This window comes from Patagioenas fasciata, chromosome 19 (assembly GCF_037038585.1).
Source record: "Patagioenas fasciata isolate bPatFas1 chromosome 19, bPatFas1.hap1, whole genome shotgun sequence".
NCBI lineage: Eukaryota > Metazoa > Chordata > Aves > Columbiformes > Columbidae > Patagioenas > Patagioenas fasciata.
In genome coordinates this window covers 2,292,239-2,319,403 of record NC_092538.1, presented here as the reverse complement: position 1 = coordinate 2,319,403, position 27,165 = coordinate 2,292,239, and the positions used below count along the sequence as shown (strand labels likewise).

At 60.2% G+C, this 27,165-nt stretch overlaps 1 protein-coding gene across 2 annotated transcripts in view; it reads left to right on the top strand.

Annotated features, from left to right (window-relative positions):
* Window positions 1-27,054, top strand: part of HIP1 (huntingtin interacting protein 1) — a 53,181-nt gene extending 26,127 nt beyond the window's left edge. For both annotated transcript variants that reach the window (XM_065852848.2, XM_065852849.2), the window contains exons 2-31: window positions 1,999-2,062; window positions 2,632-2,774; window positions 3,185-3,241; window positions 4,857-4,937; window positions 6,954-7,030; window positions 7,297-7,358; window positions 9,199-9,339; window positions 9,864-9,921; window positions 12,614-12,689; window positions 13,553-13,684; window positions 14,266-14,363; window positions 14,486-14,558; window positions 17,448-17,631; window positions 17,720-17,808; window positions 17,898-18,014; window positions 18,103-18,204; window positions 19,407-19,601; window positions 19,741-19,888; window positions 20,016-20,102; window positions 20,211-20,318; window positions 20,530-20,666; window positions 20,748-20,858; window positions 20,971-21,029; window positions 21,156-21,249; window positions 21,595-21,695; window positions 21,809-21,914; window positions 23,153-23,276; window positions 23,450-23,511; window positions 24,573-24,684; window positions 24,987-27,054. In XM_065852848.2, coding sequence (XP_065708920.1) covers window positions 1,999-2,062; window positions 2,632-2,774; window positions 3,185-3,241; window positions 4,857-4,937; window positions 6,954-7,030; window positions 7,297-7,358; window positions 9,199-9,339; window positions 9,864-9,921; window positions 12,614-12,689; window positions 13,553-13,684; window positions 14,266-14,363; window positions 14,486-14,558; window positions 17,448-17,631; window positions 17,720-17,808; window positions 17,898-18,014; window positions 18,103-18,204; window positions 19,407-19,601; window positions 19,741-19,888; window positions 20,016-20,102; window positions 20,211-20,318; window positions 20,530-20,666; window positions 20,748-20,858; window positions 20,971-21,029; window positions 21,156-21,249; window positions 21,595-21,695; window positions 21,809-21,914; window positions 23,153-23,276; window positions 23,450-23,511; window positions 24,573-24,684; window positions 24,987-24,991 — 3,003 coding nt within the window. In that variant the 3' untranslated portion in view covers window positions 24,992-27,054. The remainder of the gene's footprint in view (window positions 1-1,998; window positions 2,063-2,631; window positions 2,775-3,184; window positions 3,242-4,856; window positions 4,938-6,953; window positions 7,031-7,296; window positions 7,359-9,198; window positions 9,340-9,863; window positions 9,922-12,613; window positions 12,690-13,552; window positions 13,685-14,265; window positions 14,364-14,485; window positions 14,559-17,447; window positions 17,632-17,719; window positions 17,809-17,897; window positions 18,015-18,102; window positions 18,205-19,406; window positions 19,602-19,740; window positions 19,889-20,015; window positions 20,103-20,210; window positions 20,319-20,529; window positions 20,667-20,747; window positions 20,859-20,970; window positions 21,030-21,155; window positions 21,250-21,594; window positions 21,696-21,808; window positions 21,915-23,152; window positions 23,277-23,449; window positions 23,512-24,572; window positions 24,685-24,986) is intronic.
* The last annotated feature ends 111 nt before the right edge of the window (window positions 27,055-27,165 follow it).

Below are 27,165 nucleotides of genomic sequence, written 5' to 3'. Positions count from 1 at the left end.
AATACTTTCAGCTATGGGTGCCAGGCAGCGCTGGGAGCAGCACCCGCTGGGTTGGGGTGAAAAACATCTCCGTGGCACAGAGGTCTGAGCTTTCTTTCAAGGCAGCCCCAAATTTCCCTTGTTTCCCTCCTCCTTGGCTCAGTCTTGCAGCCAAAACTTGGCCGCTGTCACCCTCCCTGACCCTGCTGGTCCCTTGGAGGTGACACCTGCAGCCTTGGTCCCTCGCTGCTGCCCTGCGCTCCTTGGAAAAGCATCCCTCATCCACATGGACATCACGTCTGCTTCAAACAGAGCGGGGACAGCGGGACAGAGGGTCCTGGAGGCAGAGCCAGGGCTGCCAGACCCTGTCACCCACACCATGTTTCGTCACTCTGGTGGGGTCACAGGGAGATGCTTCACTTGGAAAAACGTGTCCTTGCTTTGCCAGGAAAAGCCATCAGGAAGCAGTGGCAAAACTGGGAGCTGCATTTCCAGCTTTCCCTGGCGCTGCTTCCCACTGGAGACCACCCCGCCTGGTCTCTCAAGGACAAGGGACACGTCCCACAGTGTCCCCATCCTGCCGCTGGCCACGAGCTCCCACGCGCCAGCTCTGGCTTTGCGCGTGGCTTTTTCCGTGTGGTCCAGGACCCTCATTTCAAGGTGGGACGTGTGTGGGGTTCAGCTGGAGAACAGGAGCTGAGGGGAGACCTTCTGATCTCTGAACTGCCTGAAAGGAGCTTGGAGCCAGGGGGGGTCGGGCTCTGCTCCCCAGGAACAAGTGCCAGGACGAGCGAGGCCGCCCAGCCCCGCTCAGCACAGAGTCATCGGAGTCTGTCGTGATGGAGCCGCCTTGGGGAAGGGCAGCACGCGGGGATGCAAGAGCGATTGCAGTAGGAAGGTGCCTGGATTAATCCCGCTGCTTTAATTGGTTTATATCAGTAATTAGCTGCTTCTAGCCATGCTGAGCCAGACAGTTTCTTCCCTCGGCAGTGGGATCCTCGCGGAGCAGGTGCTGGGCAAGTGCTCAGCATCACCACAAGAGACGCAGGAGCTTGGGGTGACACCGGGCCAACATCGCTGCACTTCCCCTGAACTGCAGCCAAGCAGAATCAGCTGCACTGCCCCCCGCTGCAGGCAGCGCTCCCCGAGGGGCAGGAACGGGGTAGGGTTAAAAACCCTGCCCAGCCAACGCTTCCAGCAGCTGCCGCTGCCTCTCCAGAGGCTCCGTGGAGCGGCAGCTCTGCCCAGCGGGGCTTCCCGGGGTCCCCGACACCGGCGCTGTGAGTCCGGGCAGGGGACGCTGCCTGCAGCCCTGCCCGCCCGTGGGAGGCTTGTGCGGCTCCCAGCGGGGCTGGGGCGGCCGTGGAGCTCAGGGCGACGGGACCGGCTGTGCCATGGCTGGATGTGGCCGAGCCGAGATGTGCCGGTTGTGGTGGGTGCGGAGGTGGCAGTGGGTGCAGCCGGGGCAGCTCCGTGCACCACGGCAGCAGGTCCATGTCCTGCCCCTCTGGTCCCACAGCTGGGGCCGTGTCCGACCGGGGCGCTGGGACAGAACAGCAGCAATCGCAGAGCTGCTGCTCCGCTTTGGTGCCGATGAAGCCAGGATGTGTCCTTTGCCACCACACAGCGTGGGCAGCACTGGTCCTGCTCCACTCAGCCTCACCGTCCTGCGCCCCCCAAAATACCCTCTGCGCTCAGCACCCCCAAGAGCAGAGCCACCAAATGTTCCCCTGAACTGAGGGCAGGAGAGGGTCCTTTGTGCTCGCTGCTTTAATTGCATCGTTATTATGTTGAGTAAATGAATCCTGGCAGCAGCTGAATGACGCGGATGCCAACCCCATCCCAGAAAGGCATCCGGCACCGGGTGGCATCCAGCTGGCACGGGTAGGGACTGGGGACCTGAATGGGACCCAGCCAGCGACAGGTGCCGGCAGAGCCAGGGGGTCCCTGGGGATGAGGGGGGACTGGGGGGGAGCCGGAGCCCGCCCCATCTCACCCCCCCTCACTTCTCTCTTGCAGACCGTCAGCATCAATAAGGCCATTAATGCGCAGGAAGTGGCTGTCAAGGAGAAACATGCCAGAAATATCCTTCCCAAAGTTGGCCACAGGACAAGCGAGCGTGGGAGCGGGGCTGGAAGAGGGGCAGTGGCGAGGAGATGCGTGGGGAGAGGTGCTGGCACAGCCGAGCCAGTGCTGGGGGGGCTGGATGGGACCCTGGGGGCCCTCGGTGATGGTTGGGGTTTTTCCGGCACAGCGCGGGGTCCCGGCTCCTCCTGCTGCACCTTTGCTTGTGTGTGGCTGCCCAGCCTTGTGCTCCCGGCGCTGCCATCCCCTGCGAGGGCCAGACACCCGCAGCAGGTTGTCTGCCCTGGGATGAGGGTGCCTGATCCCCAAAGGTGCTTGTGAACGTGCTGCTGTGAGGAGCAGAACCCCAGTATCACAGCCAGGGGGGCTTGGTGGAGACACAGCCCCAGCCCCGAGCCCACCACAGTGCTCCCGAGCGATGGTGTGGGGCTGGAGGAGAGGGGACGGCATGTGCCACCCCTGGGGACAGCGTGTGCCCGGCCTTGGCAGCTGATCAGCTCCCTGCGGTGGCCCAGCTCCCCTCTCACCGCCAAAGGGGAGAAGAGCGTTTCCTTGACCGGCCCGCACCGTGCATCCTGGGCACGCACCACGAGAAGGGGGCACAGACCTTCTGGTCGGTGGTGAACCGGCTGCCGCTGTCGGGCAATGCTGTGCTCTGCTGGAAGTTCTGCCACGTCTTCCACAAGCTCCTCCGGGATGGCCACTCCAACGTGAGTGGGGCCAAATCCTGTCCCTGCGGGGCTGCACGGGGCGGTGGGAGGTGCTGGCGGGTCGGTTCCCTCCTGGGGGGTCTGTCCCTGGTGGGGACCAGCATGAGGATTCCCCCACTTCTACACACACCCCCACACTACAGCCCCCGGTGCCAGAGGAAGCTGCCTGGCACGGGGTGTTGGTGTTGGTGCAGGAGCTGCCAGCCAGGATCCTCCTGTCCCATTTGCGGATGGGGAAACTGAGGCACCCTGGGGCTGGGGGTGATACCACCAGCAGTGGGCTGCGGGGCTGGGAAAGCGCCCAGATCTCCCATTCCTTATCCTGATTGCCAGTTCTGCATATGTCAACACCTTGCCCTGGTGCACTGCCCACTGCCTGCTTATCCTCATCTTCCTCCTCCTCCCTCCAGGTGCTGAAAGACTCCGTGAGATACAAGAATGAGCTGAGTGACATGAGCAGGATGTGGGTAAGTGGCCGACCCCACCAGCCACTGCGGTGGGGACACCCCGGGGGTCCCTCAGCAGCACCCAGTGCCAGGCCAGGCCCGAGTGTTGGTTTGGACCGTGATCTCACCCCGGAGGATCCGGGTTCTGAGGGCTGAGCAGATGCTTGTCCATGGCTGCTGTGACCTCCCCGGGCTGGGACTGCTGCTTGTGTTCAATATCCCACCAAAATTAAATGCTGTCTTCCTATTTCATGGCAAAACCTGGGTTTATGAAAGGCAGTAGATAAGGGAAAGGCTGTGAATGTTCTGTACTTAGACTTCAGCAAAGCCTTTGACACCGTATCCCACAGCATCTCCTGGAGAAGCTGCAGCTCATGGCCTGGATGGTGTGTCTGTGATGGGTAAAGAACTGGCTGGAGAGCCAGGCCCAAAGAGTTGTGGTGAACGGAGCCAAATCCAGTTGGTGGCCGATCACAAGTGGTGTCCCCAGGGCTCAGTACTGGTGCCAGTTCTGTTTAATCTCTTCATCAGTTCTCTGGATGAGGGGATTGAGTGCACCCTCAGTAAGTCTGCAGATGACACCAGATTGGGTGGGAGTGTCGATCTGCTGGAGGGTGGGAAGGCCGTACAGAGGGATCTGGAGCAGCTGCATCAATGGGCTCAGGCCAGCTGTTTGAGGTTCAACAAGGGCAAGTGCCGGGTCCTGCACTTGGGTCACAACATCCCCATGAATGGTAGAGGCTCAGGGAAGAGCGGCTGGAAAGTGCCTGGCAGAAAAGGACCTGGGGGTGTTGGTGACAGCGGCTGAACATGAGCCAGCGTGTGCCCAGGTGGCCAAAAAGGATCCTGGCGGGTACCAGGAATAGTGTGGCCAGCAGGACTAGAGAAGTGATTGTGCTACTGTACTGAGCACTGGTGAGGCTGCACCTTGAATGCCTTGAGTTTTAGGCCCCTCATCGTAAGGAGGACATTGAGGCACTAGAGGGAGTACAGAGAAGGGAACGGAGCTGGTGAGGGGCTGGAGCACAAGTGTGATGGGAGCGACTGAGGGACCTGGGGGGTTCAGCTGGAGAACAGGAGCTGAGGGGAGACCTTCTGATCTCTGAACTGCCTGAAAGGAGCTTGGAGCCAGGGGGGTCGGGCTCTGCTCCCCAGGAACAAGCGCCAGGAGCAGAGGAAACGGCCTCAAGTTGCGCCAGGGGAGGGTGAGGTTGGATGTGGGGAACAATTTCTTCCCCAAAGGGCTGTGGGGCATTGGAACAGGCTGCCCAGGGCAGTGCTGGAGTCGCCAGCCCTGGAGGGTTGGACAGACGGACATGAGGTTCTCAGGGACATGGGGCAGTGCCAGGGGTGGGTTATGGTTGGACTCCATGATCTTGAGGGGCTTTTCCAACCAAAATGATTAAACTCAGTTCTGAGGGCCAAATGCAGCATTGAGATCTGCAGAGGAGGTATTGAAAAGGTCTTGACCAGATACTTCCAGCACGTTTGCTGCAAGCCAGTCCACAACCTTTGTGTCAGCAAGGAGGGTTTTGGCTGGTTTTGGGGGAGATGAGGAGGGAATCGCTTGTGCTGCAATGGGAGAAGCCTGTGTCACAACCCGCCCCAGGTCTCACCAGTATTTTGGTGTCCCCAGGGCCACCTGAGCGAGGGCTACGGGCAGCTCTGCAGCATCTACCTCAAACTGCTGAGAACCAAGATGGAGTTTCACACCAAGGTGAGCATCAGACCCTCCCCACAGCCACAGCAAGGGGTGGGTGATGGGGCACTGGAATGACAAAGGTGGCCGGACAGGGGCTGTCACCCCCGAGGGTCCTCTCCTCTGTCGTGACCATCCCTGGAACATGTCCCGGGCTGCCAGGGCCCGTCCTCAGCCTGGATATGAAGTGACCCAAGGACCAACACCTCAGGGATGGACGGTTCTGTGGGGGATCAGGGCTGGGCTGGGAGTGGGGGGCAGCTACAAGAAACAGTAACAAACCCCCAGTTTGGGGGGATTGAGGTGTAAATCCCCCAGAAAACCCTGCACTGGAGGCTGGCTTCTCTGCGTCACCAGGGATGTGGGGAGAGATGTCGGGGTTTGGGCTGGGGATGTCCCTGTTGGTGCAATGAGCAGAGCAAAGGAGAAATTAAATACATGAGTATAGAAACCTCCCTTTGCTGGGGACAGAAGTTCGGGTGTAAGGCACTCTAGCACTTTCTAAAATAAGGTTTTCATATGGGCAGGAAAAATGGAGTGGGAGCAACAAGTCAGCCTGGGAATTCAAGATCGATGGGAAAATAATGATTGACTTAATCTGAGCACTGCTGAGCATACACAGTTTAGTTCTTCTCAACAGAACTTCAGCAGAGTCAGAGGTTTAAGGTTTCTTTGTGAGCATCCAGTTCATCACAGACCAGAAATCTCACCTTAGATTCACCAGGAAGATCAGGAAATGGGGATGAGGTGGCACAGAACAAACCTCTCGGTCCCAGCAGCCTCGCTGCTCCCAGGGCTTCTGCCTCGGCTGGTGAAACATCTCCACACAGGGGATGCTGCGGGGTCAGTCCTGGCCGGAGTCAGCATGATGTCCCATCCTGTCCCACCCAGTGCTTCCCCAGCTCAAAATAATCACTGCCTGTCACTGAAATCCATTTATTCTCTCTCCCCTTGGAGCTCTTGGGCCGTGGGTGCTCCCAGGGAGCCACCCCAGGTGGGTTTTCCCCTTGCTCAGGAGCTGTTTCCAGGCTGTGGAGCAGCGCTGCCGGGCAGGTCCTGGCCTGGAGAGGCTGCGGGGGCTCCGGGTCAGCTCCACGTGTGCCGTGCCGGCTGCCGGGGCCGTGGGGAGCGGGTTTGTTGTCAGGGATGCAGCGTGTCCTGTTGTGCCTCGGGAAGCCACGCTCAGATCAATAGAAATTATTATTTAGACAGATGCTTTCTTACAGAATAAAAGAGAATATGCTTGTGGTGTTAAAGTAACAGGACACTGCCCAGAGCCGGTGGAAGGTCAAGGTGGGCTGGCACACAAATGCATCCCCATGTGGCCTCGAGCGCCATCGTCCTCACAGTGACCAGCTGCAGTTTGGTACCCCTGGAGCTTCCTTTCTTTCCCAGCTCTGCTGGAAGGAGGTTATTCTGTGAAGCCAGGCTGTACCTGTCACCTGGATTTGGTTTGGAGCTGTGATGGGACCTTCCCCAAAACACTTGGGGAGCGTGAAGAGTATTAGTGTGGTGAGAGCCTGGCCCGGGTTGCCCAGAGAGGTGGTGGAGGAACCATCCCTGGGGACATCCCAGGCCAGGCTGGACGGGGCTCTGAGCAACCTGAGCTGGTGAAGATGTCCCTGTCATGGCAGGGGTGGCACTGGGGGAGCTGGGAAGGTCCCTTCAACACAAACTGTTCTGTGATTCTGAGAGGCTTTGCTTCCCAGAACAGATATTGGTTCCTTCCCCTCCAGCTCTTGGCGATGCTGGTGGCCCCATCTCCAGGAGCGCAGGGAGAACTGACTTGTCTTGCTGGGGAGGATACAGGTGCCATGGACTGGGGATGCTGCAGTCACTGGGGCTCAGCAGATCTGGTGTCAGCCCCCTCTCCCCTGCATCACTCCCTCGCTGTATCTGAGGAGATGTCCCAGTCTCTTGGACCACAGCCACCCTGGTGCTCCCGGAGCCGTGGAGGTCAAAAACCTTTCTGTCTCCTGTTTAACCATTTCCCAAGTCCTTTTTAACCCTTTTCCAACTCCTGTCTCCCCACAGAACCCCCGCTTCCCTGGCAATCTCCAGATGTCCGACCGGCAGCTGGACGAGGCGGGAGAGAACGATGTCAATAATTTGTGAGCACCGGACAGGGGTGGGGGGCGAGGGAGAGGATGAGACGGTGCTGCCCACCCTCCCCAGCAGGACCACCGAGCTGGGGACGGGACCTTGCGCCTTTTTACCCACCCTGCTGTGGTGCTGGGGGTGGGCAGAGTGCCTGGGCAAGGCTGGTGCATCCACACCGGAGCAGCCGCTTGTCCCTCTGGGGTGGCACCTGGCACACGTTGAGGCCTATGAGTGGCTGCAGGGACACTCCCCAACCACCCTCATCCCTTTCTCCTAGTTTTCAGCTGACGGTGGAGATGTTTGACTACCTGGAGTGTGAGCTGAACCTCTTCCAGACGGGTGAGTCCCTGCGCTGCCCTGGGTGGGGGTCTGTGGGGCTGAGCTGCACACATCGCAGCTCGTCTCTCTTCTGGGTACTTCCCCAAAATTATTATTAGCTGAGGTCCCTGCGTGCGTGGTGCTGGGCACGTTCCCCAGCCTGCTGCCCACCACAGCCATCGCTTGGAGGAGCCGGAGGGGCCACAGGAATGATCCGAGACTGGATCAGCTCTGCTGGGAGGACAGGCTGAGAGAGCTGGGGTGTTCAGCTGGAGAACAGAAGCTCCGGGGAGACCTTATTGTGGCCTTTTTGGGCTTAAAAGGGCTGATAATAAAGATGGGGACAGACTTCTAGCAGAACCTGTTGTGATAGGACAAGGGGTGATGGTTTTAAACTAAAGGAGGGAGATTCAGGCTGGACATGAGGAAGGAATTGTTGCCCTGAGGGTGGTGAGAGCCTGGCCCAGGTTGGCCAGAGAGGTGGTGGATGAACCATCCCTGGAGACATCCCAGGCCAGGCTGGACGGGGCTCTGAGCAACCTGAGCTGGTGAAGATGTCCCTGTCATGGCAGGGGGGAGCTGGGGAGCTGGGAAGGTCCCTCCAACCCAAACTGTTCTGTGATTCCACCACCCAGACTTTGGGCTCTCCCGCTTCAGCAGACTCCCTGGGCTGAATTTCTTCTGTTCTTACTCGTGGGCCTGCGACAGGCTTTGGTTTTTATTAGCGGTGAACATGAGCTGCCGTGGGTGTTGGCGGCAGAGCTGGCGCTGGGGGAGGCGCGGGGGCACCTGCCTTCCTCCTGCGTGAGCAGCCGAGGGGTGAAACAGTTCAGTCCCAGCCCTCAGGACTGTCACGCACTCTGCATGCTCGAGCAGGATCAGGTTTGAGGTAAATTAGAGCAATTTGGGGGCAAGCTTCCATCAGCTGTGTGCAGCAGGCTGTGGGTGCTGGCGGCATGGGGCTGTACTGAGGGAACCCTCACCTCATGGCCGCATGCTGAGATGGTGGCGGTGCTGTGGGGCTCATCCCCGTGGCGCAGCCCCATCCCCAGAGTGTTCCCAGGAGCTCTGGCTGCTCTGCCTGTTGAGGGCACGTTGCTGGATGGAGATGAAGCTGCAGCACCCTGCCCACCCTGCCGGCAGCTCTGCGGGCAAACAGCCCCGGCTCCTGGGCGACCCGCAAGTCTGGATGATGAAGCCAGTCACTGGACATCGCCCCGTGCCCCAGGGTGGCCCCAGCCCTGGCAGAAGGACTTTGGTGCCATGGGGCACGTCCTGCAACCCCAGCAGAAGATGCAATTTGATGTGACAATGGCAGAGGATAGAATTACAGAATCACAGAATCATTTTGGTTGGAAAATACCTATAAGATCATTGAGTCCAGCTGTTCCCCACCCCTGGCACTGCCCCATGTCCTTGAGAACCTCATCTCCGTCTGTTCAACTCTCCAGGGATGATGACTCCAGCACTGCCCTGGTGCTGTAGACGTGAGGTGCTGCCGGCTGCTCCTGGCTGGTTTGGGGGCATCTCCCCGAATACCCGGGGGACAGGCAGGGCACCGGGGCTGTGTGTCCTGGGGGGACCAGAGCCCTGCCCTGGTACCCTCCTAGGGCTCAGGACAGGCCACCTCCTGTCCCCAGTGCCAGGCTGAGGTGTCCCCGGGCAGCGTGGGGGTCTCAGGTGGGAATTTGCCCTCGCACTGAGCCTGCAAACACCTGAAGGACAGCAGGCTGGGTCCCCCAGCACCAGTGGGTGTCAGGGGTGCAGGTCTCTTGCTCTGGGTGATGTTTGTGGGTGCAGCCAACACGGTGTGGCACCCGCCAGTGCTGCCGGAGCCTGATCCCCTTCTCATTCCCCGCAGTGTTCAGCTCCCTGGACATGTCACGCTCGGTGTCGGTGACAGCCGCAGGGCAGTGCCGCCTGGCCCCGCTCATCCAGGTGATCCTGGACTGCAGCCACCTCTACGACTACACTGTCAAGCTGCTCTTCAAGCTGCACTCCTGTGAGTGTCCCCAGCACCACCACCTCGAGGGGACATGGAGTGGGACACCAGATTCACCGCCTTGCTTAGGCTGGGCTGTTCGCCTCCATCCCCATCTCCTTCCCAGACTTTTTGAGGGGCATCACCGGGAGGGGCAAGGAGATGCAAGCGCTGGGCACCAAGTGGTCCCTGGAGCCTGCCCTGTGAACACCCCTCGGCCATGGGGATGGTGCCCACCGGGACCCCCCTGGCTTTGGGTAGGCAAAAAACCTGCAAAACCCACATCTCCCAGAACCTCGAATCATGGTGGCAGCTGCCTGACCGCCAGCTCACTGCTGTCACCTGCCCTGGGGGTGTCTGGGGGGGCACAATCCCATCCTGCAGCGGGACACCGAGCCCAGAGCGTTCAGACCCCAGGAGGAGGGTGATTGTCTCTGGGAAAGACCCATTGCCAGATGGCTGTGCTGGGGGGTTGTCCCCTCATCCGCGGAGGTCTCTCCACCATGGAGATGCCCAGTGACATTTCCACTTGCTGCTTCTTCCAGGTCTGCCGGCGGACACGCTGCAGGGCCACCGGGATCGCTTCCTGGAGCAGTTCAGAAAGTAAGTGCCCAGCCCGGGGCAATGGCTCCCCAGCCACCCGCAATGCCCAGGGGTGCTGCTGGGGTGGAGGGAGCACAGGGGGACACCGGAGCCCTGTGGGACACCAGAGCTCTGTGCGGGGGCTCAGCCACCCAGCGATGGAGCATCTTGCTCTGAAATCCAACCCACTTCAATCTCTCGGCTTTCCCAGAGCTCCCTTCAGGACGGCCGCTCCACTCGGCTCATCCACGGGTATTGAATTACCAGATAACAGCGTTATTAATTCTAACGAGACTGTTCAGCCGCTGACGGCATGTCTGATGATTTAAAACCCTCAAACCCTTTAATTGCAGTTTTAACTGCAATTTGTAGGTGTGCTGTCTGGGCGGAGGCTGGGAAGCCAAGCATGGGGGGCTGGCCAGGGGGACACCCCAGGGGTGACCTGGGCTGGGTGCTGGGTGGGCAGGGTGCTCAGCACCCTTTGCAGCGTTTTCTGCTTGGAGTGGGTCTTTTTGGAGAGGGATGTGTTGGTAGAACACAAGCAGCGTGTGGAAGTGGTTTGAGATGCTCCTGGCAGGGGCAGCGGTCTGCACAAGCTCTGGGGGGCACTCACGGTCATAGTGTTGGGGGCATGGGACGGGGAAAAGAGATTTTACCTCCAATTCTGTTGAATTTCAAACAAAATGCCAATTGCACAAACCCAAAGGAGCTTGTGAAAAGGGATGGCCAAAGGATGGAAGCTTTGGGTGCTGCAGAACTGGGGGGTCCCTGGGGAGCCTTGCAGAAAGCGGGGTACCAGCAGTGCTGCTGGGGAATGTGCAGTGGAAGCAAATGTATTTATTTCCAAAAGTTCTGGGGAAAAATGGAAGTGCCCTGAGAAATGCAGGTGACACTGAGGTGAGTGGCACAGTCAATACGCTGGGGAACAGGGGTGACATCCAGGGGGACCTGGACAGGCTGGGGGGTCCGTGTGAACCTCATGAGGTTCAACCAGGCCAAGTGCAAGGTCCTGCACCTGGGTCAGGGCAGCCCCAGTACCAGCACAGACTGGAATGGGTGGGTGGGTGGGTGGATGGATGGATGGATGGATGGATGGATGAATGGATGGAGAGAAGCCCTGTGGAGAAGGACTGGTAGACATGAACTAACAGTGTGTGCTTGCAGCCCAGAAAGCCAAGTGTCTCCTGGGCTGCATCACCAGCAGCGTGGGCAGCAGGTCGAGGGAGGGGATGCTCCCCCTCTGCTCTGCTCTCCTGGGACCCCCAGAGCACCGAGTTCAGCTCTGGGTCCCCAGCACAAGACGGACACGGACCTGGCAGAGGGGGCCAGAGGAGCCGCTGAAACGGTCCAAGGGCTGGAACAGCTCTGCCCTGGAGAGAGGCTGAGAGAGCTGGGGGGTGCAGCCTGGAGAAGGCTCCAGGGAGACCTTGTGATGGACCCTTAGTACTTAAATGGGGGCTATGGGAAAGATGGAGAGAGTTTTGACCAGGGCCTGCAGTGACGGGACAAGGGACAAGAGTTTTAAACTGAACAAGAATGGGGTTAGGTTGGACATGGGGAAGAAATGCTGCACGGTGAGGGTGGTGAGACCCTGGCACAGTCTGCCCAGAGAAGCTGTGGGTGCCCCATCCCTGGAAGTGTTCAAGGTCCGGCTGGACGGGGCTCTGAGCAACCTGGTCTGGTGGGAGATGTCCCTGCCCGTGGCAGGGCTTGGACTGGATGCATCCCACTCTGTGAGATGTGAGGTCAGGTCTCCCCTGCATTAGGAACTGCACAAAGGAGACAAGTGGTCGGGTTTTGTACCAGGGGTGTCTCAGGTGCCCCCGGCGATGCTGCTGGAGCTGGTCCTCTCACCATATTTTAAATGAGATTGAGAAAGGGCCAGCAGTGAAGTGCCCTGTCCTCTGCTACGTGATTATTTAGAGCAGTCAAGACAAAAACTGGGCGAGAGCAGGGGGAGGATGTGACGGTGCCGGGGAACAGCTCGGTTCAAGGTCACAGGCTGCAAACCCCACAGAGAGCAGGGCTATGTGCTGGCTCTGACCCCTGGGCAGAGACCTTGAGGCGGGTACTGACAGCACTGAGATACCAATGGGACACCACGGTGGCTGGGAGGGGACGCAGGCCTTGCCATTGCTCCCCAAAACTGGGGCTCCAACAGAAGGCAGTGCTGCTGCTGGGGAGCTGCTCCTGGTGATGGTGCAGACGTGGTCTCCAGGCAGGAGACCCCCCAACCTGCTGATGGCCGGGGCCGTGATGGGAGCGATGGTGACGTTTCTCAGCTGTCCCTCAGTGAGAACAGCACCGGGAGGTGGCTGTGCCTTGGTCCCACCCAGTGTGGCTGTTCTGCTGTTCTTCATGGTTTCATTGACTCACAGGGTGATTCGGGTTGGAAGGGACCTTTAAAGGTCATCCAGTCCAACACCTTTGCCATGGGCAGGGACATCTCCCACTAGACCAGGTTGCTCAAGTGTCAGGTCCTTCTCTCTGCTCCTCGGGTCCTGGGCTTATAGGAGAAGACCTCCAACAGTCCGTTTTTGCCAGGGGTGGGGTGGCAGTGGGGTCTTCCAAGGACCCACCATGGGTTTAGTGGCAGCATGGTGGCCCAGTGACACCCTCCTGGAGCCAGGCGAGGGGTTGGAGCCACCCACATTTGGAGTGGGGTGTCAGGGTTGGTCAAGAGCTGTCACTGAGCGTTCCCTGCCCCTCGCAGGCTGAAGGACCTCTTCTACCGCTCCAGCAACCTCCAGTACTTCAAGAGGCTGATCCAGATCCCGCAGCTGCCGGAGGTGAGACCCTCTGGTCCCCGAACCCTGCTCACTGTCCCCATGGCCAGGAGTAGCAACAGGCACTGGGAGAGTGATGAAAAAGGGTCACCTTGCCCGGGTTCCTGGGGCTGATGGCAATGTGGGGTCATGGGGCCTGAGGCGCATCCCTGTGTCCCTCCCTGGGTGGGGTCTGGCAGGATGGAGCTGCCAGGGGCTGGGATCCCCTTGCACCGACCCACAGCCCTTGCTGGGATCTATCCCTGTGGGTCCTGACTCCATCCCCTTGTGTTTGGGCAGCCAGATCAGCGCCAGGGCAGGATTTGGACCATCCATGTATCTAGAGGACTGTGTCCAGTTCTGGGCTACCCAGTTCAAGAAGGACAAGGAATTACTGGAGAGAGTCCAGCGGAGGGACACAGAGATGCTGAGGGGTGTGGAGCATCTTTGTGATGAGGAGACACTGAGAGAGCTGGGGCTGTTGAGCTGGAGAAGAGAAGCTGAGAGGGATCTGATCAGTGGGATCAATAGCTCAGGGTGGGTGTCAGAGGATGGACCAGACTGTTCAGTGGTGCCCAGCGCCAGGGTGAGGGGCAACGGGCACAGACTGAAACACAGGAGGCTCCATGTGAACATGAGCAGAAACTTGTTTGCTGGGAGGTGCCAGAGCCTGGCCCAGGCTGCCCAGAGCGGGTGTGGAGTCTCCTTCTCTGAGCCATTCAAACCCGCCTGGACCCACCTGTGTGATCTGCTCTGTGACCCTGCGTGAGCAGGGCTGGGCTGGGGATCTGCAGAGGTCCTGCAGCCCAACCAGCCTGGGGTTCTGGGAAGCCTCATGTTGGTGCCAGTGCTCCCCACCTAACCCTCTTCCCCCCACTGTTTCCCAGAACCCTCCCAATTTCCTGCGCGCCTCGGCCCTGTCAGAGCACATCAGCCCCGTGGTCGTCATCCCCGCCGAGGCGTCCTCACCCGACAGCGAGCCCATCACAGACCTGGTGGAGATGGACACGGGCTCCCAGGTGAGCCGCCGCGGCGCTGCCTGTGTCCCTCGGGCTGCAGAGGGGACAGTGGGTGCCCTTCAGCTCCAACTCTGGGGTTACTTCTCCAAAACCATGCCATGGTGGGGGCTGGGATGGTGGGGATGGCCTTGGGTGCTGGGGAGCATCCTGGGGAGGGCCGGTGTGGGTGCTGGGTGCTGCCAGCTCTGAGCCAGGCTGAATTCACCTCACGGTGCTTCTGTTAGTGGTTTGGTGCCCTCCAGTGCTGAGCACTGGGGATGTGTGGCTTCCCAACATCGCCCCTCAGCTCTGGGTGCCTGCGTAGGGCCTTCACGTCCCTCCCCACCAAGGGTTGTCCCGAGCACTGAGCACTGCCGGAGGAGAAGGAACACGTGGTGACATGGCTTTGGGGCTCTTGCCCCCAGGAGTTCGGTGGGGATGGACCAGAGATGCTCTGTGTCCAATGTGTTCAACATGGTCAGCATCCTGGGAGCAACAGGGGCGATCCAACCCCTGGCTCGGTGGTGCCACCGGGGGCATGAGGGGATGAGGGCTCCCATTTGGTGGTGGCTTCACACCAGGTCCCTGTGCTTTCCCCACAGAGCCTCTTTGACAATAAGTTTGATGACATCTTTGGCAGCTCTTTCAGCAGCGACCCCTTCAACTTCAACAGCCAGAACGGGATGAATAAGGATGACAAGTGAGCAGTCCCAGAACAGCAGCCATGGTGGCACAGGGGACATCTCCCCTCCCAGGACACGTCCCCGTGTCACCAACACGGCTGATTGCACTGGAGATATACCTGGTGTCTCTCCTTCCCAGGGACCGGTTAATCGAGCAGCTTTACGGGGAGATCGCAGCCCTGAAGGAGGAGCTGGAGAACTTCAAGGCCGAGGTGGGTGTCAACCATCCCGCGGTGTTACGTGGTGGGTGCCCATGTTGCAGTTCAGGAGCAGGATGAGACCCAGCAGCTCCTGCTGGGAATGGGGCAGCGTGTGGCACTGGCTGTGCTCCTGCATACGTGAATCACAGAATCCCAGAGTGTCAGGGGTTGGAAGGGCCCTGGAAAGCTCATCCAGTGCAATCCCCCCATGGAGCAGGAACACCCAGCTGAGGTTCCACAGGAAGGTGTCCAGGCGGGTTTGAATGTCTGCAGAGAAGGAGACTCCACAGCCTCCCTGGGCAGCCTGGGCCAGGCTCTACCACCCTCACCGGGAAGAAATTTCTTCTCACATTTAAGTGGAACCTCCTGTGTTCCAGTTTGCACCCACTGCCCCTTGTCCTATCACTGGTTGTCACCCAGAAGAGCCTGGCTCCATCCTCCTGTCACTGCCCCTTTCCATATTGGTCCCCATGAATGAGTCCTCCCTCAGTCTCCTCCAGCTCCAGAGCCCCAGCTCCCTCAGCCTTTCCTCACACGGGAGATGCTCCACTCCCTTCAGCATCTTGGTGGCTGCGCTGGACTCTCTCCAGCAGTTCCCTGTCCTTCTGGAACTGAGGGGCCACAACTGGACACAAGATTCCAGGTGTGGTCTCCCCAGGGCAGAGCAGAGGGGCAGGAGAACCTCTCTGACCCACTGACCACCCCCTTCTAACCCACCCCAGGTACCATTGGCTTCCTGGCCACAAGGGCCCAGTGCTGGCTCATGGTCACCCTGCTGTCCCCAGGACCCCCAGGTCCCTTTCCCCTACACTGCTCTCTAACAGCTCATTCCCCAACTTACACTGGAACCTGGGGCTGTTCCTGCCCAGATTCAAGACTCTACACTTTCCCTTGTTCTATTTCATTAAATGTTTCCCTGCCCAGCTCTCCAGCCTGTCCAGGTCTCTGATGGCAGCACAGCTTCCAGTGTCAGCCACTCCTCCCAGCTTGGTGTCACCAGCAAACTTGCTGACAGTCACTCTATTCCCTCGTCCAAATCATTGATGAATATATTGAATGATACCGGCCCCAGTACTGACCCTGAGGCACTGCACTGGATCCAGGCCTCAACTGGACTCTGCTCATTGACCATGACTCTGGCTTCTTCCCTTCAGCCAGTTCATTACCTGGTCATCCAGACCTCACTCCCTCAGTTCAGCTGTGAGGATGCTGTGCAGACTGTGTCAAATGCCCTTCTCAAGTCAACGTAGATCACGTCCACCGCTCTGCCGTCATCCGTCCATCTTGTTATGTCCTCATAAAAGTCAATGAGGTTGGTCAAGCACAACTTCCCCTTGGTGAGGCCATGCTGACTGCCCCTACTGACCCTCTTATCCCTGATATGCCTTGAGATGACACCAAGGAGAAGTCGTTCCATCAGTTTCCCAGGGATGGAGGTGAGGCTGACCAGTCTATAGTTACCCGGGTCCTCCTTCTTGCCCTTTTTGAAGACTGGAGTGACATTTACTTTCCTCCAGTCCTCAGGCACCTCTCTTGTTTCCTAAGACTTGGCAAAGATGATGGAGAGCGGTCCAGCAATGACCTCAGCCAGCTCCCTCAGCACCCGCGGGTGCATCCCATCTGGACCCATGGATTTATGGATGTCCAGATTGCCCAACTGCTCCTTAATCCAGCCCTCATCAACCCAGGCAAACTCCTCCATTGTGCTGCCTTCCTCTGGGGCCTCAGCGGTACGGGGCTCCTCAGGACAGCCCCCGGCAGAGCAGACAGAGACAAAGAAGCATTCAGTAACTCTGCCTTCTCTGTATCTTCTGTCACCAGGGCGCCCACCTCGTTCATCAGTGGGCCTACATTGCCTCTGCTGTTAGTTTTATCTGCCATGTATTGGAAAAAGCTCTTCCTATTGTCCTTGACCCCTCTCACCAGGTTTAATGCTAAGGGGGCCTTAGCTTTCCTAGTTGCCTCCCTACACCCTCTGACAACAGCCTTATATTCTCCCCAGGTGGCCAGCCCCTCCTTTCATGATCTATAAACTCTCCTCTTCCACTTAAGTTTGCCCAGCAATTCCGTGTTTAACCACGCAGGTCTCCTGGCTCCCTTCCTTGACTTCCTACGTGTCGGGACGCTCTGATCTTGAGCCTGGTAGAAGCAGTCTCTGAATGCTAACCAACTATCTTGGTCCCAAAGCTGGGAAGCTGTGACCAACCTGTCTATCCTATCCCGGATTGATTCTGCATCCCTAGCAGCCATCCCTGTCCATACTGGGGGATCCCCAAGTGTGCTGGGGGAATCAGGCTCACCCTGGCGGCCCAGCATCACCGTGCTGCAGTCGGGGCTCTGCAGGATGCTGCTGCCCCCCGGGTGGCCACCGGATGGTACTAGGGGGGCTTTGGATGCTGCTGGCAGCCACCAAACAGCACCAGGAGCTGCTGACCTCACAACAAGAAAAACATCGAGTTCAGAGAAGGGAATGGAGCTGGGGAGGGGGCTGGAGCACAAGTGTGATGGGAGCGGCTGAGGGACCTGGGGGGTTCAGCTGGAGAACAGGAGCTGAGGGGAGACCTTCTGATCTCTGAACTGCCTGAAAGGAGCTTGGAGCCAGGGGGGTCGGGCTCTGCTCCCCAGGAACAAGCGCCAGGAGCAGAGGAAACGGCCTCAAGTTGTGCCAGGGGAGGTTGAGGTTGGATGTGGGGAACAATTTCTTCCCCAAAGGGCTGTGGGGCATTGGAACAGGCTGCCCAGGGCAGTGCTGGAGTCACCATCCCTGGAGGGTTGGACAGACGGACATGAGGTTCTCAGGACATGGGGCAGTGATGGTGTTGGGTTAACAGTTGGACTCCATGATCTTGAGGGTCTCTTCCAGCCACACTGACTGTGACTCCATGTCCTGCCATCCTGCAGAGCGCACGGGGTGCGGTGCAGCTGCGTGGCCGGGCCAGCGAGCTGGAGGCCGAGCTGGCCGAGCAGCGGCACCTGAAGCAGCAGGCGCAGGACGAGAGTGAGTTCCTGCGCACGGAGCTGGAGGAGCTGAAGAAGCAGCGTGAAGACACTGAGAAAGCACAGAGGAGCCTGACGGAGATCGAAAGTGAGCAAGGGGGGGAGCTGATGCCCAGCGTGGGGTGGGGTGAGCCTCGGGGTGGGGGTCCAGGTGCTCACCGAGGTGTCCGTGGCAGGGCGGGCGCAGGCCAACGAGCAGCGGTACAGCAAGCTGAAGGAGAAGTACAGCGAGCTGGTGCAGAACCACGCTGATCTGCTGCGCAAGGTGGGCTCCCCAAATGTCCCCCGTGCCCCCTTTTCGTGGCCATGCCCCCGCACACTGAGCATCTTGAGCTCCCTCTCTGCTGTCCCCAGAATGCAGAGGTGACCAAGCAGGTGACAGTAGCCAGGCAGGCCCAGGGGGATGTGGAGCGAGAGAAGAAGGAGCTGGAGGACTCCTTCCAGCGGGTGAGCGAGCAGGCTCAGAGGAAGGTGAGTGGGGACACGGGGACACGCCGGGGTGCAGAGGGGAGTTCCCGCATGGGGCACCAGCTCCAGCAGTCTCTCTGCTTACCCGCAGTCTCAGGAGCAGGCGGAGGTGCTGGACACACTGAAGCGGGAGCTGGCAGCCAGCAGGCAGGAGCTGCAGGTCCTCCAGGCCACCCTGGAGTCCAGCACCAAGGTGAGACCCCATGGGTGGCCCCTGCACCCCAGGACAGGCACCCTGGGTGAAGGGGGGGGTCTGCCTGCTGTCGCTGCACTTGGGTGAGCTGCTACCCATCCCAGCCTGCTAACCAGCTCCCTGGCTTCTTCCTCCCCACATCTGGGTGGGTTTAGCTATCGTACCAAGGGGGTTAGCCCTCCGGGGTGCATGAGCATGCAGAGCAACGGCTCCAGCAGCAGTGATTGTTGAACAAGGTCCCTGCAAGGGCAGGGTCAGGCAGGACAGCTCTCCCTGCTGTGAAACCCAGGCAGGGAGCATGTGGTGGCATCGCCTTTGCATGGACTTGCTGCTGTGCCAGAGGGTATTTCGTGCCTGTGAAGCTGTGGAGGATGGCAGAGGCTTCCAGGCTCGTTGTGGAGGGCAGAAGCTGGCAGAAAAATGGAGCTGCCAGTCCCAAACAGCTACAGAGATGCTGAGGGGTGTGGAGCATCTTTGTGATGAGGAGACACTGAGAGAGCTGGGGCTGTTGAGCTGGAGAAGAGAAGCTGAGAGGGATCTGATCAATGGGATCAATAACTCAGGGTGGGTGTCAGAGGATGGACCAGACTCTGTTCAGTGGTGCCCAGCGCCAGGGTGAGGGGCAACGGGCACAGACTGAAACACAGGAGGCTCCATGTGAACATGAGCAGAAACTTGTTTGCTGGGAGGTGCCAGAGCCTGGCCCAGGCTGCCCAGAGCGGGTGTGGAGTCTCCTTCTCTGAGCCATTCAAACCCGCCTGGACCCACCTGTGTGATCTGCTCTGTGACCCTGCGTGAGCAGGGCTGGGCTGGGGATCTGCAGAGGTCCTGCAGCCCAACCAGGCTGGTGTTCTGTGAAGATGGGCAGGCCCTGCAGCACGCTGGGGCAGAGCTGGCTCCAGGGCCAGAAGCCAGCACCCTTCATCTGCTGCTGTATCAGGGTAACAACAGTGATAATAAAAGTGAATTTTCCCTGATAAAAGCAAAAGGGCTCCCCAGGGAGCTTCTGCCAGTCCCAGGCAATGTGGTCAGTGCTGCAGGGGTGCTGCCAGGCGGCGGGTGCTGCAGGGCTGTGACCTGCAGAGGCTGCGACACGCTGAACAGGGACAGTCAGGATGGCGCAAGTCTGGACTATGAGCAGGTCCCAAAAACAAAGTGTTCACCCTTGGCGCAGCCCTGACCGCTGTTTTGTGCCTGCCCAGGCGGGAGCAGAGCAGAGCACCCGGCTTGCCAGCCTGGAGCAGGAGCGGGACAGCCTGAACCGGGCAGCAGAGCAGCACGGGGAGGAGATGGCCGCCCTGCGCGCCGAGCTGCAGCAGCTGCGGGACACGCTGAGCCACCAGCAGGAGAGCAACAGGACGGAGCTGGAGATGCTGCAGTCCCAGCTGAGAGACAAGGTACCCTGGGGGCACCACGAGCACCGGGCACCCTGATGTCCCCTGCCATGCCAAGCTGTGGGGGCTTATGGGGGCTGGCGGCAGCAGTGGGGTGCGGGGATTCCCCGTGGGGGCTGTCACACCTGCACTGGCTTGGCAGGAGAGCAGGGAGCAGGCGCTGCAGCAGCACATGGCCGAGGAGCAGTTCGCCCTGGTGCAGGGCACAGCGCGGGAGGCCGAGCGGATGGTGCAGGATGCCCTGGCTCGTATGGAGGATCCCACTCACATCGGCTGTACCGGCTCAGCGGGTGAGTTCCCTGGTGCTCACCAAACCCAGCACCGCACGAAGCCCCCTCCTTGCTGTTCCTCGCAGAGAGCGGCTGTGCTGCGCACAGGAACACCCCATGTTCCAGCCCTGCCTGTTGTCTGCTGCAGATTGCCTGCTGTCCAGGACGCTGGCAGCCTCCGAGTGTGCAGAGCGGCTGCAGGACGCACACGGCAAATTCCGTTCCGACCGCACAGGTGGGACCAGCACCCAGGGCTGGGCTGGGGAGGGGCAGCCCTGGCACTTGTGGGCCGGGTGGGCAGAGCCCGCTGGGGCTGAGCCCTGTGTCCCCCCTCCCGCCACAGCCGTGGGCTCCCTCCTGCCCTGCCTGGGCCTCTTCGCCCACCTGGTCAGCGAGACCCTCCTGCAGGGCAGCGCCACCTCCCACCTGGCCCCCATGGAGCCCGCCGACCGTGAGTGCTGCCCATGGGCGGGCAGGGGACGGCACAGACAGGGGCTGGGGCGGGCAGGGGCTGGGTTGGGCAGAGGCTGGCACAGGAAGGATGCTGGGGTGGGCAGGGAGCAGGGTGGGCAGGATTCTGGAGCAGGCAGGGGCTGGGGCAGGCAGGGACCGGGCATCTGGTCCAGACGTGCAGCACCCTTGACCTCTCGCTGCCTGCGCAGGGCTGCTGGAGCTGTGCCGGCAGTGCGGCAGCGAGGCCATCAGCTACCTCAGCGCCCTGCAAGACCCGGGGACAGTGGAAGGCGCCGACTGCAGCTCGGTGACAACCTGCCTGGGCCGGATCAGCATCATTGGGGAGGTGGGTGCCCCGGGGGGTTTGGTGGGACAGGGTCAGAGGGACTGTGCCACCCCTGCACCGTCCCTTTTGTCATGTCCCCAGGAGCTGCGTCCCAGAGGGCTGGACGTCAAGCAGGAGGAGCTGGGCGATCTGGTGGACAAGGAGATGGCGGCAACAGCAGCAGCCATCGAAACAGCAGCTGCCCGCATTGAGGTGAGGGGCACCGTGTGCCGCAGGGCACCCATGGGTGCTGTGCCTGCCGGGACCACTGGCATGGAGCTGGGGCTGTGCGTGGGGCTCAGCACAGCCTCCCCCCCTCTACCAGGAGATGCTGAGCAAGGCACGGGCTGGTGACACTGGGGTCAAACTGGAAGTGAATGAGAGGTAAGCAGTGGTGCTGGAGGGCGCTGGGCTGGCAGGAGAAGGCCCAGTGCCACGGGCAGAGCAGCTGCCCCACAGCGCTGGGCTCTCTGGCCCCACAAGTGAGGCTCAGTGGGGTTTGTCTCACAGGATCCTGGGCTCCTGCACGGACCTCATGCAGGCCATCCATGTCCTGGTCCTGGCCTCCAAGGACCTCCAGAGAGAGATTGTGGAGAGTGGACGGGTGAGCGGGGACAGGGCTGCGGGCAGGGCATGGGCAGCAGGTGCTTGGCCAGCTGGGGATCACCGTGTGCTCACTGGGGACGTGCTGCTCTCTGGGGCATCAGCACTGGGTGCCAGGAGCTCCTGCCCCAGCACCGGGGTGTCACCCTGGCTCCGGTCCCCAGGGTCTCACCGAGGTCCCTGATGTCCCTTCCCCTGCAGGGGACCCTGTGACCTCCCAGGTTCAGTGTCCCCGCAGCTCCCGTGCACATCCTAAATGAAATCCTGACTTACTCAGGAGTTTGGGGGTCCCAGGCCCTGCCACCCCCCTGTCCCCAGCGTGTGACCGTGCCTTTCCCGATGGCAGGGTGCGGCATCCCCCAAGGAGTTTTACGCCAAGAATTCCCGCTGGACCGAGGGTCTCATCTCCGCCTCCAAGGCCGTGGGCTGGGGTGCCACCGTCTTGGTGTAAGTGCCACCATCACCGGCAGGCGGGGAAGGATGGCAGGGTCCTGCTGTCCCTGTGGGGAGGGGACGGGGTGGTGGGAGGATGCTCCAGCCCCTCTCTCTCCCTCCCACAGCGATGCTGCCGACCTGGTGGTGCAAGGCAAGGGGACGTTCGAGGAGCTGATGGTCTGTTCCCGGGAGATCGCGGCCAGCACCGCCCAGCTGGTCGCAGCCTCCAAGGTAGGAGCCGCTGCCCGGGAGGCTCCCGCACCACCTGCAGCTCCACATGTTGTCCCAAACAGCGTTCTGTACCCTGTGTGCATGCAGATGAGCCAAATTCTGCACATAGAGATGAGATACTGATTTTATTACAGAACTGTACGAGTCTGGATGCTAGATGGAATTAGTGTTGTCCCCAGAACAGGGTTCTGTCACCTGGTGTGCAAAAAAAGCCAAATCCTAGCTCACAGAGATGTTGTTTGTTACAGAGTTGCGCAAGGCTGGATGCTGGAATAAAGCCAGCATACCAGCAAGGAAAGTAACAGCCATTGTATACAAAACTTTATCACTGCATTCACACCCTGAAGAGCCAGTTGGTTACACATTTGCATATTGGTTACATATTCATTTTAGCGTATAATGAGCAGCATTCCGCTAAAGGACACTTTATCTAACGGTCTGGAGATGTGTTAAAGCAAGACTGAACTAATTGTGAGGTTCCAGGCAGTCTGCACTGCAAGGACAGTGTTTTTTGTGGTTCATGATTAGGTGTTTTGCAAGTCACTCTTATCTTCTTTAGACTGACCTAAAACTGAAAGGATTTACATATCTTTGGGTTAGCAATTGCAGACAGGATTCATTCTTTTAAGTGGTAATTGACAACACTAGCATACCAGCAATGCGAGGTCTCAATCCTTTATACAAAACCCTGCCAGTATATAACCCACCCTCAGGGCAGCCCTGGAGGGCTGATGGGTTGCAGTATTTGCATGCAAAGTATATAACACTATCTTACTACGCATGTAGTAGTAGATGTCTCCTGGAGGTGGGTAGATGTCTCCTGGAGGTGTGGTTTTGTATTAAAACAGTATTACAATCAGCAAAGTTTACTTTCAGTTAAGCACGTCCACAAAATTCGGCAATAATCCCTAGGTAATCAATTGTCCATGGTTGACATCTCAGTTCCAGGGTAGGTTTTGTTCTACAACTGAAAGTGAATTACTGCCAGACATCCCATCTATTATTAGTGTAATATTAACTTTCTAGCAGGCATCACAGTCAGGTCTTTGGCCCAATTGGCAACACGAGTGCTCCCCTGCTGCTGCCCGCACCCGGCCCTGGGAGCGGCTCCGTCCCACAGGCAGCACCGACGCTGCTCCCCAGCCGCACTCTGGTGACCCTGAGCTGCCCCAAACCGTGGGGGGGCTCCTGCTCGCCCGGCGGGGGTCTAAGTGCCTCCCCCCCACACTGTCCGGCAGGTGAAGGCAGACAAGGACAGCACCAACCTGTGCAAGCTCCAACAGGCCTCCCGGGGCGTCACCCAGGCCACAGCCGCTGTGGTGGCCTCCACCAAGGCCGGGAAGTCGCAGGTGGAGGAGAAAGGTGAGCGCAGGGCTGCGAGAGCACAGAACTGCCCTGAAACCTCTGCTCTTGGTGCTCCCCATCTCCAGCCGGCTGGCCGTGCCACGGGGTCCCTGCCTGCGGCTGCCCCACTGCCTGCGCCTCACACGCGGTGGCAGGAGCTGGAGCAGAGCTGGGGGTGTCTTTCTCTGCAGACAGCATGGACTTCTCCAGCATGACACTCACCCAGATCAAGCGTCAGGAAATGGATTCACAGGTAGGATGTTCCCCCATGTTCTGAGAAATGCACTCGCTGGTGCCTCGTTAGGGCTAACGAGAGCCTGGGGGGGACCCTGACTGGCCCCAGCAGAAGGCAGCGGATGGGTTTGCCCAGGAGCCAGATATGGTTGATCCTCAGGCCTCCCCCAATGCTGTCACCATCACAACACAACAGCCTGGGGCGTCCCCCGCTCCTGCATGCCCACGGGCTGTCCCTGGGGAATTACCCCTCCTGCAGTGCCCGCACGGGTTGCTCTGCCTTTACCTGCCTGTGAAGGCAGCACCCACCTGAGCTCGGTGCCTTCCCCAGGGCCATTTGCCATCGCAGCACTCATGGAATGCACCTCAGTGGTCTTTGGGCTTGATATTGTGGAGATAATGTATGTGAAAGGGGGTGCCTGGCCCTGCATGGCTCCATGGTGTGCCAGGCACAGGGTGCCATGACATACAACATGACATACAACAGCATCACAGCATCCTGGCTGGTACAGCACTGGTGTGGCCAGCAGGCCCAGGGCAGTGACCGTCCCTGTGCTGGGACCTGGGGAGACCAAACCTCAAATCCTGGGGGCAGTTTTGGGCCCCTCACACCAAGAAAGCCCTTGAGGTGCTGGAGCGAGTTGAGAGAAGGGAATGGAGCTGGTGAGGGGCTGGAGCACAAGTGTGATGGGAGCGGCTGAGGGACCTGGGGGGTTCAGCTGGAGAACACGAGCTGAGGGGAGACCTTCTGATCTCTGAACTGCCTGAAAGGAGCTTGGAGCCAGGGGGGTCGGGCTCTGCTCCCCAGGAACAAGCGCCAGGAGCAGAGGAAACGGCCTCAAGTTGCGCCAGGGGAGGTTGAGGTTGGATGTGGGGAACAATTTCTTCCCCAAAGGGCTGTGGGGCATTGGAACAGGCTGCCCAGGGCAGTGCTGGAGTCACCATCCCTGGAGGGTTGGACAGACGGACATGAGGTTCTCAGGACATGGGGCAGTGCCAGGGGTGGGTTATGGGTGGACTCCATGATCTTGAGAGTCTATTCCAACCAAAGTGGTTCTGTCATTCTATGCATTCCCTCAGGTGCGGGTGCTGGAGCTGGAGAACCAGCTGCAGAAGGAGCGGCAGAAGCTGGGGGAGCTGCGCAAGAAGCACTACGAGCTGGCCGGAGTGGCGGAGGGCTGGCAGGAGGATGGTGAGTGGATCCCAGTCCTGTCATGGGGAAGGAGCAGGCAGGAGCGGCAGCGCTGCCCACAGCCCTGGCAACCAGTGGGCAGGGGTCTCCCTCTGGCTGGCACAAGTGGAGCTGGGGGGTAGTCAGCACATGAGGGCAAAGCCGTGGGAACCCTGACCTGTGGGACCCCCATCGCCCCTGTGTGGGGTGCTCGGGCACTGTGGGCTCTGCTGCCCTGCGGAGCCCCGGTGTCCCAAAGGAATGGGGTGAGGGGGTGCACCGCGTTGCTCCGCACCCGCTGACCCTCCCCTCTCCTGCTGCAGATTAACACCTGCAGTGGGAGCAGCCCGCAGAGGAGAACCCCCCCGGCGGGCTGGACATCAGCTTGGTGCAGTGTTTTGGGGAAGATCCACAAAAAAACGGTGCAAAAACCACCCCGAAGCACAGGTCCCCCACGTCCCCCCTGCCAAGAGCTGCCTCCAGCACTGCAGCACCGAGAGCCGCCGGGAGCGAGGGCTCGCCAGCCCAGCCGCAAACCGCACGTGTATTTATTAGAGCTGCTTGGGGCTTGGGGGGGGTCTCCAGGGGGTCTTTAACCCTTTAGTTTTGTTTTTGCACAGATCTTTGGAACTCTTCGAGCCAGCTCTGGCAGAGCGAGAACAGGCGGGTTTCTTTCGCCTCTCGCTGCTTTTCCAGCCTTAACCCGCTCCCTGGCTCGGTGCGAATGTCCCCCCACGCAAAGGAGCCTGTTGGGGTACCAAGGGCCCCGGGGGTGTCACCGGGTCAGGGGACAGCTTTTGGGGTGCTGCTGGGCTTGGTGCTAAGCGTGCTCCCTGCTCCGGTGGGGACACCGAGTGCCTTTGGCTGCTGCAGGGTGGGGGGAACGTTCCCGTGGGACCAGGTGCCAGCGGTGAGTGGGGAGCAGGGCAGGCAGCAAGAGGATGCTGCCCTGAGCTCCTGCCTCCCCATCCCAGGTCCCCAAACTGCCCCCCCCAACCCCTGGAGCTGGGCTGCCCTGCCCCAACAGATCACTGTGTTCACGCCAGCAATAAACCCTCTGCAAGGTGCTGGGCACGGGTTTGGGCAGCTGTGGTGCCACCACACAAGCCACCAGCTCCCGGGGACATAGGGTGGCTCTGGGGCAGCAGCAGAGAGGGTTTGGGGGGCAGCTGGGGTGCCCCAAAACCACAGCACCCCGAAGCCGGAGCAAGCAGCTCCCCATGCTCACTCACTCTGGGGTGGTGCCACTTCCATGTCCTCTTTGGTACCTAAGGCACCGTTGCCAGTGTGGGTGGGGGTGCCAGCTGGGGAGCCTTTGTGCCTTGGAGTGGGGGGCTCAGAGCGTGGGGGGTACTGCCAGCTCCGGGCCCCTGGCTTGGCTCCCTGTGGTGGGGACGGTGACATCACATGGTGCAGCAATGTCCCCGTCCCCCACGCCTGTCCCCATGGGCTTGCTGGCTCACAGCCACCCCTGCAGGGTCAGGGTGGCCTTCCTGGCCTGGCAGCATGCCCGCCTGCACCCCGCCTGCACCCCCCCTGCACCCCCCCTGCACCCCCCCTGCACCCTGCCTGTACCCTGCCTGCAGGCAGCTGCTGCCTCCTGGGGGGACTCAGCCTGAACAGCCCCTCAGGGTGCCGAGGTTGCAGGATTTGGCCTTTCTACCTTTGGGGAGTGGTGGCATCGCCCACTGTGGCTGGGCTGTCACTGCCTGCTTTCCCGGTGGTGTCTGTCAGCCCTCAGCTGGCACTCGAGCGCTGGGACATGCCTGTGTCCCCTGCCTGGCCAGCCCGTCACCGTGGCCTCAGGGCTGCCACCCGTGCTGTGCAGGAGAGCACAACCGTCCACCGTGCAGGGACCCGCTGTCCCCATGTCCCCCAGCTGCCACCGTGCCCAGCTCAGTGCCCCAGCCTGACGGGGGGTCTTGGGGCTCCCCGCCCGGGGCTCTCGCTGCCTCCCACCACCTGCAGCCGTACCCCGGCCTGAGCCGGCTCCCCCCCCGGATGCAATACCAACCATCTCGGTGCTGCGGGACCCAGGGAGCCCCAGTACCCCCCCTTGCTCTTTTTTGGGGGGTCTCGCCTGCACGGGGTGCTCCCAACTACCTCAGGCCTCCAGGCGGGTCAGGGCTGGGGGCGGTGAGGGGCCAGGGCAGGGGCTTGGGGACAGTCACACCGCTCTCTGCCGAAACCAGTTCCCCTCCTTTTGCCGTCTCTTCCGGGCACTGGCGGGGGTGTCACCGTCCCCCTGCACGGTCCCTGGTGCTGGCGGCTGGTGACAGGGACAGCAGGGGTGCCCCTCCACTGCAGGTTGGGTTGATTTTTTTTTGTCATTGTATAATAATAATTACTAAGTCATGTGTTTTGGATTTTTCAATAAAGCCTTCAGCCCAGCCCTGTGGGTTCCGGGGTGGGGGGGTTGGTAGCTGGGTGGTGTTACCGTGGGGCTGTGCCCTGATGGCTGTGCTTGCCCCTCCCCAAAAAATAACCTGGGGAGGTGTTGTG